The sequence below is a fragment of the Seriola lalandi genome, unplaced genomic scaffold, assembly GCF_002814215.2.
Source record: "Seriola lalandi dorsalis isolate HSWRI2012SDOR001 ecotype SW California unplaced genomic scaffold, Sedor1 jcf7180002054585, whole genome shotgun sequence".
NCBI lineage: Eukaryota > Metazoa > Chordata > Actinopteri > Carangiformes > Carangidae > Seriola > Seriola lalandi.
Window position 1 is genome coordinate 2029538 of NW_019525138.1, and position 14160 is coordinate 2043697.

Genomic DNA, 14160 nt, shown 5'->3' on the forward strand with positions numbered 1-14160 from the left:
TTTACCATGTTGCTCTGTCAGTATTCTGTTCCTCTACTGGTATGTCGCCCCATCCCGTTCTAGTTTTGAGCTGAACAACCTCACCTCTCACAAAAGGAGCTAACCTGTGACGTGCTGTGTGTTTCCCTGCAGCAGGCCGAGGAGGCTGTACAGACAGAGGGCTCCCAGCAGCTCCACCTGCAGCCCAACGACTCGTCCGGGAAGCAGCAGCCCAAGAGGTTACACGTCTCCAACATCCCCTTCCGCTTCCGAGATCCTGACCTCCGGCAAATGTTCGGGGTGAGACGACGAACACACACACACACACACACAACCTTACTGCACTCAGGCACCATACACTATGGGGAATGCATTTATATCCAGTTGGATCTGTATAGTACTCTTGCTCTAGTCTACTTTTCAAGAGCGCAGAAGCAAATTCAGCCAAAACGAGATTGTGTATATATTTAATATGATTATTATAATATAATTATGAGCAGAGATAACTCTTCACCTTTCATGTTTTTAATATAGAGTTTTGTAGCCTGGATTTAATGTAGACTTTAAGTATTATATCATGTTGTAAATGATCCACCTCTGTTATTCCAGACGATACTTTTCAATGCAGTAGCTCAACTTGTCAAGCTAGTATGTGTGTGTGTGTGTGTTTGGATTTGTCTGCGCTCAAGCTTAAAGGAATACTCTTTGCTTAAATCATGTAAAAGCATGTAAGTGTCTTAACATTTAAATCACATAGGGATCTGTTTTCATGAACCAGGAAGGGCTCTCTCAAATGCGCCCCGCTCAGTGCACCAAGCACACTTGTATGTTTTCGTGGCCAGGCACACCTGTGGTACATGGGATCAGAAATAATACATTACGATACATTAGCGATTGGCGTGTTAGAGGTTGTGACAATCATAGCCAATCACATTCAATTCTTTCATCCCCTTTAAACACAAAGCTCTCTCTGTCATGATGCAGTGACAGTGTGAGAATGCTGTGACGAGGTGTTTTTCAGAGGAAACTTTATGTCTGGGAGGTAGAGAACAGCTGAAATGCACTGTCAAGAGGAGGAAATTAGTCTTTTAATTTGAATTCACTTTGGACAGCTTGAAGATCTTGTGATCGTTATGTTTTCCTTGTTAATAGTGCACTGTTCTATCTGTCATACAAAGATCCAGAATCATCTGACATTAAATAACATTGTACAGTAAGAGTAGAATTAAAAATGTAGACCAGATTTTTCATGTTTTATTTCTTTATTTCAGTTAGTCATTCGTTTTAATGTATCAATCAGCCTGGATTCATCTGTTTAACATGGAAAAACTCATATTTGCCTGGCTCATCATCACATTTAGAAACGTGATCCACAAAAAATTTTTAAAGTTGCACTCTCAAGAAACTGACCATCCTGAGGGAGTTATTAGTTGAAAGAGAAGTTTTAATTGATGTAGGATTTTTAATTAGACTAATGTGCCTGTATCCAACACACGGTTTACAGTAGAAACTATAGAATAATCAATAAAAAAACAAGTCTTGGCACAACATTTGTTGGCACAACATTTGTGGCACAACATTAAACCAGCAGATCTGCTGCACGTACTTCAGAGTTTGAATGCCTTTACTGTCGTTGCACAGCTTTGGAACGAAGTTCAGTGTGTGTCCCCAATACGGTACGTTATTTAGTTCAGAGGAGAGTGAAGCTGCTGCATCTGTGCACGCTGCCATCTTGTCCTTTGCAGTAAACAAAAAGATCATTGTGATCATAATAGTGGATTGACAGTGCAACAACATCACTCCTGTTAGAGACTGCAGATGGGAGACATACCTGCTTTCTTCAGACGGCTGTAAAGGAGACAGACTACCCACAGACTGTCGGGGGTTACAGAGCTGTAAGAACCACATGTTAATCTTGTTTTCAGTCTGACTAGCATTAATGCCACAGTACAGCTTTTTGGTCTGCATTATCACATGTCAGCCGGTTAAAAAAAGGTATATGGAGGTGATTTCACTAAATAAAGGGACCTGTTCCCACTGTGGCGCACAGCAGTCACCGAAATACCAACCTGACGCGGTCGAGGAAATAACCTCAGTGCGCTGCAGGACCCATGCATCAGCACAAAAATAAAGCCCCTAGCGTCTTTTATTTATCTTGAGTTATCCCTCATGCAAGGAAGTATGAAAAGTCATCAACACATTAAATACATCATTGAATATTAATTCTATGGCAATTTCCAATAAATATACAGTAGGTATCTGTATATGCACATGGACTTGACACTTAAGAGTGAATCCACTGCTCCTGCAAAATCCAACTGCAGAAAGTAGACCGAAAACAGCCCTTGGCTACGATGACAGCTGGTCATCAGAAGCTGTGATAGAGCCAGAACACAGAGCAGTGACTGATGAACCATTGGAGGTAAAATTACGAGGCACCTGCGGCTTTCCCATTAAGAACGTCCTCTCTGCTCACAGCTCCTTATATTTAAATCAGCCATCTCGTGCAATTGTTTTATTGTTGGTGATTTCTAGAGCATCCATTACAGAGTCTGTGTTTGCTGTCTCGGCGTTGAACTTATCACTTCCCATAAGCAAACATCAAGCTCATCACAAAGTAGTGACTTGGAATACTTAGGCCCCCATCCCCCACCCCCACCAGGGGTATTTCAGAGGTGAGGCTTGTGAGATGCTATTATGAACAACAGCAGCATTTTCAGAAGCATTAGCAGCGATGTTTATAGCAGTGTTTGCAAAGCAGAAATGCAGCAGCAGCAGTGGCAGAGCAACACTGAGCGGTGCACATCACTCTCACTTTAAACAGAACATTTCAACAGGACGTACTTTGCTTTAAATTATTCACACCTTTACCTCTAGATGCCCTCTAACCTTAATCCTTAAGTGAACCATAGGGAGTTGGAGAAGTAGATCACCACGCTTCAGTTCTCTTCACCTGTGAAAGGGAAAAATTTAAATGTATGTAAGTATAATGCAGGAAATGTATAATGCAGCAATTACTTGATTTATATAAGATCTTAACATAGAAACTAGGATTTCAAAATATCTGTCTCAGAAATGTGGCAAGGTGGAGCAGTGGTTAGCGCTGTCGCCCGTCTCAAGCTACAGCTGTGTGTGTTAGAATAGAAAGTACAGTCAGCAAGTCAGTGCAGTTAAGCATGACATAATAAGAACAATTTGTTTTCTGATTTGACCTCCTCTTACACCACTATTGAGGACTTTAATCAGCGACCGTTGAAGAGACGGTTACAGCGTAGATTCAATGTCGACACTTCCTACTGTTGCGGCCCAGCTGTCTGCTATAGGAGGAAGACTAGTTTGCCGTGTGATACCCTGTGATACGTTAAAGAGTTAGTGGGTAATTATACATTTTTGTCATATTTGACTAGATCTGCTAATTTGATTGATTTTTCCAGTTTATTCATAGACATGTCAGCACAAACTGTTGAATTGACAGTTAACCTCCATCCTCCCTCTGCAGCCCTCCTCCTCACTGTGCTGTATTGATGAAACCATGACGCTGTCCGTGGTGCTGAAGTAACAAACAGCTTTATACAAACTCCTCATCTGATTTTAAATTGTCTCTAAAGCAAATATCAAGAGCTCTCAGGTCATTTTAAGAGATATTTGTAGCAATGTTCAGAGCGACCCCCTTTTCCTGAAGTGAAGTGAAGTAGCTGTTGTTAGAGTAAATGTTGCTGAGAGATCTTTGATTTCCATTTCTACGGCAACAGTTTGGAATGTTTACGGGCGATGTAGTAGAGTTCGTGCTAGTGGGAGAAACACTGACAGCCTGTTCCTGAACACGGCTCCAAATACACACATCATGGCAATCGAGTTCTCTCTGTGTGTGTGTGTGTGTGTGTGTGTGTGTGTGTGTGTGTGTGTGTGTGTGTGTGTGTGTGTGTGTGTTTGTATGTATGTCAGCGGGAGCCAACGCTTCACAAGTGTTTACCAATGATGAACTACCCACAGACACACACACACACACACACACATACACACACACGCACACAGACACATTACTGGGTATAGATTTACAAACACAGATCCAGCACTAACATTTAATATAATAGAAGGCTGGAGATTTACTCCCCTCACACCACCGCCCACGTCCCAGTTCGTCTAATCGAGTGGAACATCTGCTCCTGCTCCAGGAGGAGGGGAGCCAACCCTTTGCCTTCCCCAGCCTCAGAGCTCCTGATGTGGGGAGAAGAGGAGGGGATTGAGAGGCCGGTGGAGACACAATTAATGGGATTCCTCAGGGTCAAGGTTAAAAAGGCGTTTATCCTCATTAGGTGTATATAGGGTGACAGCTGCGGTTATTGGTGGGAAGTAGGTGTGTGTGTGTGTGTGTGTGTGTGTGTTTGTGTTTGGATTTATGTACAGTTTTATTCTTGAAAACTTTCTCCCAACAGTCTCTAGTCACCTGGGGAGGTCTCCAAGACTCTAAACACTGCACCACAATTAACCAGTGACATCATCAGGTCGCCAAGTAGAAGTTGGGAGAAAAAAAAAAAAAGCAGCAGCAGGACAGAGAGGCAGGAGAGGGGGATTAGAAGAGACAGCCAATCTGGTAGCTCTCACTACAATCAGCTCTGCTCAGAGGTCATCCAGCCCCGTTAAGAGCAGGATCACAAAGACTGAGGATCCAAGTCACTGGAGCCTCAGGAGAACTGGAGCCAGGAAACTTTTTCTCTGTCACGGCAACTTTTCTTCTTCAAGAAAGCTTTGTTGAGAAATAAAAATAAAATACAAAGCATAGGTGATATTACAGATCTATAACAAAGTATACAATTCAAGCTTAAAGCTCCATATTTTCCTCTTCTTCTGCGTTTATTTGAATTTTTGATCCATAAGAAGATATATTTGTGGTTTTAAGAACCAAAAACCATCTCAGTGTAGTTTTACATCTCCTCTCTCAGGCTTCTCTCTGGAGCTCTAGTCACAACAGGTCGATGAGCCAATCAGAAGAGAGGAGGCCCTGAGCCTCTCCTCTAATTGGCTTTACTGAGTGATCCTTTATAATATGAACCTTTAAGGATACTATGGCATATACTTATGACAGCTTAGTTTTGACCATCATTCCTGTCTTTTTAGCAACATTCAATTGCTAAAGACCCTTTCAGACATGCATTGTGTAACATGGATATAGATAGATAGATATAGTAAAAGTAAAGATGGCAGTCTTTGATACAAGTCTGAGCTGAATGTTAAGACCTCAACGTGAAGGCAGCTGCACCTTAATAGGGTTAAATACACAGAGATATTAAATACACTCACGTAATCAGTGTAATAAACTCATTACTTAATTACCATCTCTCATGCTCAGTAAAAACAAGTGCAAGTGTGAATGAGATTCAGACTCAGATGAGGTTGTAAAAATGTTTTTTTTTCCTTCGTCATTGTGTTCTCATACCTCAGCAGCTGACTTAATGTGGACAATACTGCTGTGGACAATACTGCTGAATACTGAAAGTAAAACCCAGGTTGTAATAAATGCTGCAGGAATGAGTCCTACAACCTGGAAATTAGCAGCATTTTAGCACTTCCTGTTCCCTCGTCCCAAAGTCTCCCCAGTCATGATTTCTTTAAGCTTGTGTGTCTTAAAAAAGTCTGGTTGCTACAGAGGTTGTCGTGGACGTTAAACGTTATCACGCAGAACATGAAAACTGATCTACTCACCAATCCACCTTCACAGCCTCGTTGTGTTTATACTCGCGCTCGTGCAAACTGTCACTAACTCTGTCAGAGGAAAGGCTTTTAGAAGAGGTCAGAGCTGAATCAAACTAAGAGTTGAAGTTTCGTGGTGGTGACGATGAAGTCATGTGACCGTGGTGTAGTTAGTTTATATTCTAGCATTAGCTTTTCACTTCTGCTGATTGTATTTATGCTTCAAACATCATAAAGTGCTGTTCATTAGTGAAGATGATCCTGCTGAACTAAACCTGTGTGGATCATAAACTGTTGTTTATTTTCTGTAATAATCCAAAAGACAATGGAAAAATCCCATTGGCTTTTTGTGGAGGGAACCAGGTATGAAGCTAACTTCCTGGTTGGAACTCATCCCTGCAGCACTCCATAAATCAAAGATTTCCTTTAAAGTTATTCCACCTGCCCCTTGCTCCTGTGAAGATCTATCACCTGCACTTGAGAACACAAAATGAGAAACTTGAGAAAGATGACTTCAGTATTAAGTCGAGGTCTAAATATATGTATAGTTTAAACTAATCTTATGGAAGTCAGGTAGCATGGACCTTCAGTTATGACTGATGTAAAACATTTCTTTCACCATTTCCTCTTTCTACTGAAGTTTTTTTTTTTTTGTAAAACACTACAAACGATCAGTCGCAGGAAAAGACAAGTTCTGAATGTAATGCGGGCAGCTGTTGCTCAGGAGGGCAAGATACTGAAACCTGACTTGCCCCTGATGACACATCGAGGTGCGAGTGTGCGTGTGGTGGAAAAGCGCTGTATGTGTGAGTGAATGGGTGAATGTGGCTTGTAGTGTAAAGTGCTTTGAGTGGTCGATATGACTAGAAAAAAGCTATACGAGTGCAGTCCATTTACTTTCACCAGTGACTTCCCGGGGCGAGAACATGTTAATCTACGTAATTAGTATGCAAACGATCGCAATGTGAGCTGTTCTACAGATGGTTGGTTCGTATTTCTGTGTCCTCTGAGAAGAGATTCCAATTCACTGCTAACAGTGTTGTGAATCTTCGGTTTCAAAGCAATATATTGTTCATTTTGATAATTGATAATGAATGGTCACTTGATTTTAACTTTATCTGCTACAAAAACAGTTGTACCCTGACCCCTAACCTCTACCCCGGTGGCGAGAGCTGAGCCTTTACTGAGATTACTTGCTCACAGTGGGAATCTTTGAATCTCTGTAATCAATGTTATAAAAAGTATGATCGAGTCCAACTCTATATGGTGCGCTGATATAACTTCTGATACAGTTATCTAAATAAAAATTCACTTGACTTGACTACTGTCTGTCATCTTAAACAGATCCCATGTGAAACACAGGAAACATATAAGGCCGAGCTCCATTCCTACCATGTTCCTCACTTTCCTCACCAGCAGTTGAGCAGTTTTGATCCACTGTGTTTGGTGGCTCTCTGCTAGCAGAGGATGTAACAAGCTGTCAGGACCCTCACACACACACACACACACACACACACAGGCACATGCAGCATACACTCTCTCACACACACACACACACATACACACTCACACACACCACTTTCTCTTTTCTCCCTGTTAATGGTCCACCTTTAAGGATTAATGGCTGTGGGCAGGGCAGGAGCACTGCAGCCGAGATTCCATCTGGGCTCTGCCTTCGCCACAATGGGCTCCAGTGGCATTCTCCTCCATTCACTTAAAATGGGACTTGTGAGCAACTGGCTCAATCTCCCAGTACGGTTCTGCTAGACTACCACCACAATGCAAACAAAGGCAATAGCTGGGGCATTACAGCAAATGGAATTCTGTGTCATTTCAGCAAAAGCTGTAATAGAAAAGCAATACGAGTGCGTTAAACAAAGCCATATAAAGAAGTTCAATCAAAGGTGATGCAGCCACAAGCTGGAGGTCTGTCTCTGTGAATTACACAATAATACACAGTAATACTCCCTCAAACACCTCTGGAAATCCAGCTCAGGACACAGAATTAAAGCCAGATTGCGGGTACGGCTGCAGCAGCAGAGACACACCAGGCAGACAAAGTACGGCCTCGGAAAGGAATAAAACTGGGTTCATTACCCAAGCTTATTTGAGTTTAATTCATAATTAGAAAAACACATTTGGAAGGAAATTACTAGGCCGGGGAAGAGGGTTTTAATGGTAGAATGATAATTGGCATTCAGAGCACCACTTCACTGATTCAATTCTCTCATTCGCAAGATGTGGCTGAAATCTGTAATCTAGTTCTGCACCTCAAATAATTCCCTGGGCCTGAAAACTCACACTGCTCATTTACGCACACACACACACACACACACACACACACAAATATCCAGGGTGATTTGGATTCTTATACGTCGCTCAAACAGCAGGGAAGCAGTCCCAGTCTGACCACATGTCAGTTTTTGTGGGGTTTGTTTTGGCCTTTCATAAATTCTTCGTAATTATCTCTGACGCATGGAACCAAAATGTCTGCCAGTGGATCCAAACCAAAATGTCTGCCAGTGCTGGGCTCGCGACTCGCAGAAGGACCCCGCTCGTTTAGCCCCACGCAGAGTGAAACTTCATAAGATGATATGCAGGACTGCCGCCGTCCCCGGAGCCTCAGCTGTGTTTAATTAATAAGCAGGCACTTAGTGAGTCTGCCGCAACAGGGTCCTTACGGTCACATTCCCAGTGGTAGGGGTCCAGCTGAGTGAGTCATTAGACACTCACACACACGTAGATGGGCTCGCACACACACACATACACATGCACACAAACACTCATGGTCTACAGCAGTGTGTGTGTGCGTGTGTGTGTGTGTGTGTGTGTGAGGTGAGCACCAGGGGTTGGGTTTTGTGCTAATGGAGTTTTAATGACACCTACTCCTGCCTAATCACCTCTTCTAGAAGCTTCCAGCATTCCAGGTAGCCCAGTGTTCCCAGCAAGGGAATTCTTTTTAATGTCTCCTGTTCATGGCTACACTCTCATTTGCCTCCCCAATTATTCCATAAGGCTCCACTCTAACCAGCTCTGCCTCCGAGGAGGCAAGGTGTAATTATAATCTGAAAACCTGCTAATTTACACCAACATATCAGCGCAGGGATGGAGCCGCTCTGCACTGAGTGGGTAGTTAGGAAACCTGCGCTCTGCCATTGTTGTGTGCCCCCAGTGGTGCCAGTGTTTTTGTGTTGATTAAGACAATTAGAGTGTTTAGAATAGAGAGGGACAGTGATAGAAGTTATTGCTCTGTTTACCATTAAGGCGAGGCACTGCAGGTGAGAGCGGTAATTCTGGGAGATGTCATCGATTTTAAGATATTAGAATCTCAGACCCATAACCACGGGAGTTTCATCAAATATGCAAACAATCATCACAGTTAGTTTGTAATTTCTACAGCTACAACTCAATTTTTCCTTTTATTTGGGTGGTGACAAGTTACTAAGCACATGTACCTGACTCAAGTTTACATATATTTTTATGATGCACTTCATTTTTTAGTAGCTGTGATAAAAGCAAGTCCATAGGTCATCTATGCAGCAGGTTATTATGACCCATAGTAACATTTTGTTGCTAGGCGAGATCTAGTGGTCGTAGTAATTATGACAGGAGCAAAGGGAAAAGTGCGGTGACGTAGTATAAAGAGAGACAGAGTCCACGTCAGGAGGAGAGTCAACATAACAGGAACAGACAGGAGAGTGCTGTCCCATTCCCATGTGAAACCTACAGTTTGTGTCGTTTCCCTTATCCATGACCATTCAACAAAGTTAATGATAATGTCATTATTGTAACCATTACAACAAAGATCGGCTTAATGTTGAGGAAGTACTTATTTGAACCCAAACCATGATCTTTTCCTGAACCAAGCCATGACTGTTTATTACTGCAACCAAGGTCTGATACTCCTCTGTTGATACACCGCATTTATTATTGTAACCAATGACAACCCAAGGTACAGTACGCCTGCCACCATACAGTGCACGAAATACAGTGTTATCCATTGTTGGGAGGGAAACCACCAGAAAGCATCAACAGCAACCAGCTACAGTATTAAAATGCTGCTTTAATGTTAATGCATCAGTGATAATGATCCATTAGAATGGTAAACATGTGATATAACACTGAGTGCTTCTCTATAGTGTTTATACTGTAGGACTTTGCCTTACGGTTCCTAAAGCCTTTGGTTTAAATTGTATTAAAGAATTTCTGTATGATTTAAATGTTCTCTAATGGAAGCTAATGACTAAATAAACGAGAATCAAAATGGACATTTTGAAAAAACAATCATTTGTATGAAGTAAATCATAACATCCCAACACAGTCTCACATCAGTTCGTGTTGAGAAACATGGAACGTGCTTTGGTTAAATACACGCAAACAGGTTGTGTCTGAAGTGACTGAACTTTTCCTGTTTTAAACCTTTCCTGTCTTTCTCTAACTTGAACCAACCGCTCTGAGAGTCTGAACAGAACTATAAACAGTTTAATAAAGCGAGAGTCACTAAAATTAGATATTTATATGTCACAATAACAATTGAAATAATCACAACATTAAATTTCTTCACTATTTCACAAACTGAAACCTGTGCTAACTAAATTAAGAATTTTTGGACCTGGACACAAACTGACCAGGTTGAATATCCAAATACTGTTCTGGCCAACACTCACATACATCTGTTTTATAAATCAATGTTTTTGTTATTTGCTTCTTTATTCAACAAAGATTCAGTTTCAGAAGCAGCAGCCGTCCTCTGTGAGAGAAGCGCGCTGCCTCTGTAAACTCACTGAGGCTGATGCACACCTCTCTGTCTTCCCTGCAAAATAACATTCATTTGGACTAATGGAGACGACTTCCCTCTGAGACCAAACACTGCAATAGAGATGGATGCGGGAAGACAGAGGATGCAGAAAAACAGCAGTGACTGGAGGAAACATGCAACCAGGATCTCATACATAGAAATCACACACTGTACCCCTGCTACCAATAAGACCTTTAGGTGTAATTACATTAAAGAGAAATAATTTGAGATCATTTGAAGTAAACACAGAAAGAATCTCATTACAGTAGAATGTACTGTTAATAATAAAGCAGAAGTGGGAGGGGGGGGTTCAGTGAATCAGTGTTCCACTGTCCTCTCTGGATGAAAGTTAAGAGTTCTGGCCACAGTCAGCATCACTGCTGGCTCCGAGCCCTGTGTGCATCTACACAGGAGGCGTTCAAGTACAGTAGCTCACCTGTGTTTTGGAGCACAATCTTTGTAGTTATGTGTGTAAGACGCAAGGGGAAACAGGCGTGTGTGTTGCGTTTACGGCCACATGAAGAAAACCCAGAGCCATCACACGGCCTGCGCAGACGGCTGGACTGATTCAATAGGAGCGCATCTGTTACATCAGAAACAGACTGACTACTGAAAAACATTTCAATCAGGACAGACTTCATTCTGAGTCAACGAATAAACATTTATTGCCATGTGCAAAATAAGAAAGGAAAAGTGAGAGATGTGAGAGTCTTATTATTGGTCTTTTCTTATTCTTATCGATTAGACCCCATCATGATGACATCATATTCAAAACGCGGTGAGGCTGTGCAAAGTATAGGAAACACTGGTGGTATTGATGGTGGTGGTGAGAGAGAATTGTGAATGAATGATTCCTGATTGAACTTGTGTTTAGTTTCTGAAACACCTTCTGCACAATCACAGCGACTGGTGATATTCTAGATTTGATGATTCCATAAAATCTTACTGGTGTTACACACAAGTTGTGTCTCTATTCAAGGCCTTGATACATCTTGTTGCCAAGTTGCCAAAAACTGTTAACAACACAATACTGGGTCACACTGTTGCACTGGGTGACATGTTCCGTCACTACCATGAACACACACTATTTTGGCTCACACCCCACACACACCGTCCTGCAACCAAAAATACTCCTTTGATCAATAAATGTGGATTAATTCGCCCATGAAAATAGTCCCCAAAAAATGCAGTTTCCTCCTTTAAGGTTTGTCAACAACTACAGTGTCCATCTGTTTAAAAAAAGCGAGAGATATTTTATATAATATTATATATATATATATATATATATATAACCATGATCTAGATACACACACACACACACACACACACACACAGGTTTTTATATATATATATATATATATATATATATATATATAACTGATCTTAAAGATTTACAATTTCAGTAGGAACAAGTGGACTTGGGGCTGAGAGATACAGAGGGAGGAGGGACGCCAGGAAGTGTTTAGAGACGGACTACCACATTGTTGGTTTTGGTGTTTTTGTGAGATTTGTTGGTAAGGAGAACATATGGAGTGACACCAGATGAGTTTTCAGATTCAGTACAGACTGAGAAGCCTCATGACCAGGTCCTCATGTTTAGACTTTTCCATACTACACATGTATTAACTGCAACAACAGCGACCTGGTTTACAAGAACAACCAGCCACACCTTCATGTCTTTGCAATTAGGGGCTGAACAACTGATCGAAATATTATCAAAATCAAAATATGGCCAGGTGCAATAACCAAATCGCAGGAGCTTCAATTTCTGATGAAGGTAAATTGAGTCACAATGTGCTTATTACAAATGACACGTTGTGGTGCTACAGAAATGCTTCAGCCTACGAAATCATATTCTCCAGATGTAATCAAATTCACAAATCCCCACCAAAATTGTGACTCATATCACAAACCAAATATATTTGTCTTTGTTGGTAAAAAACCTCTTGGTTGGATGATGACTACAATAAACATGTCACTTGCAGCTGAGGAGGTTTTTCTCTCTTTAGTTCAGCTGTAAACGAACAATGTGAACATAAATAGTCATAACCTAAAAATTCTATGACTATAATTTTTCTGTATAACTTTAACATTTCTTTCCCCTGGTCTTGATAGACGTTGACCTGAGTGTGACAAAAAACCATGTGCTTCACACTGCTACATCACCTCCTTGTTTCTTGTTCATCAGCTCATTGGCATTGATCAAGACTATTGAATTTGTGCTAAACAGGGCTGTATATGTGTGGTGAGTACACGTGTGTGTGTGTGTGTGTGTGTGTGTGTGTGTGTGTGTGTGTGTGTGTGTGTGTTGGTCTGCCGCACCACTGGCATGGCTGACAGGGCAATTAGTTCTAATGAAATAACGCAGCCCATTGTGGACAACAATTAAAGCTAGCTTTCATTCCACTCATTAGCCTTAGTGCAGGAGCACTCTCATTTGCCCCAGTTCTTAATGATCTGATCTGAAGAACACACCCCGACTCTCATGCACACATAACAACACACAGACACAGGTGCAGGCCTGGCGTCAATGGAAAAAGTGTTTCATTTTTTTTTACAATTGCTAACTCACATTTCTCTAAAAAAGACTAAACAATAAATAAAATTGCATAAATAATTCTAAATTGCAACATACAAAAATGAAAGGGGGCAGGTTAGTGAATCCAGTGGCAATCGCAGACTCTCAGGGCTCCAGGCAAAGAAGCCCATTGAAGCCCCCTCCACATGCAAACTATTGGCAGACACTGCAATTTATAGATGTTCCCTGAACGCCTCACATACAGTCTGGTTTACAGCCCAACGTCTTTCCACCTTACTCTTCTTCAGCCCCAGAGAGGGATTCTTGTCATGGAGGTGGAAATCTTTCTTCTATCTATGACCGTTCCAAAACCTTGATTGTGTGTTTATTAGTTACCATGCCAACAGAGGTCCTGTATGCCTGCTACTGGTACACTCCTGTGGTTCGTATTTGAGGGTTTGGGGCAAGAAACTTATATGGTCATTTAAAAGCCAAAATAAAATAAAATTATACTTTACAATCAAAGCAATAAAGAAATACAATTTTTCTGTTGTAATGGAAGAAGGAAATAAGAGATGCCTCAAAGACAATGGTGCTTCATATTGTATTTCTGCCTGTTGTCAGCTCTGAGTAACAATGTTTTCCGTTGGAAGACAAATGTCATTGTTGTGGTGCTGAGACGTGTTTAGGTCTTGGTTGCATCAGCGCATTCAGGATGTGAGATTAACTGTTGTGCCGAGCTGCGTGAGACAAGAGGATTATGTGAAGTCAGAATGAAGTCAGTGTAGGAAGATGTGAAAGAGCAGTTGAAAAAAAAAAACTGTTCTGCATTTATTGTTTCTGAACAAATCCTTCAGAGGGAATCAGTTAGATGCGTAGAAAGATCCAGGCAGGGTTAGGGTTAGGGGGTCATGGGGCCCCTAGGCCAGAGCCTCCGTTTGAAGTGACTGTTATCATGATATTAACATGCAAAACAGTCACAACACAAACACAAATTGAGTATAAAGAGATGTACAATGACCACGAAGAGACACACAACAACTGCAGAGAGACCCACACTGACAACAAATGACCCTCGCTGCAGTGTCAGTGTCTTTGAGCTCCTGTGTAGGAGGAGGGGGGGGGGCCTTTTACGTGTCTGCATCCAGGGGCCCGTCGTCTCATAATTCATCCA

The 14160-nt window shown here is 41.6% G+C and overlaps 1 protein-coding gene across 2 annotated transcripts in view; it reads left to right on the top strand.

Annotated features, from left to right (window-relative positions):
- Positions 1-14160, top strand: part of rbfox3a (RNA binding fox-1 homolog 3a) — a 190630-nt gene that overhangs the window by 124494 nt on the left and 51976 nt on the right. For both annotated transcript variants that reach the window (XM_023418811.2, XM_087177256.1), the window contains exon 3: positions 133-279. In XM_023418811.2, coding sequence (XP_023274579.1) covers positions 133-279 — 147 coding nt within the window. The remainder of the gene's footprint in view (positions 1-132; positions 280-14160) is intronic.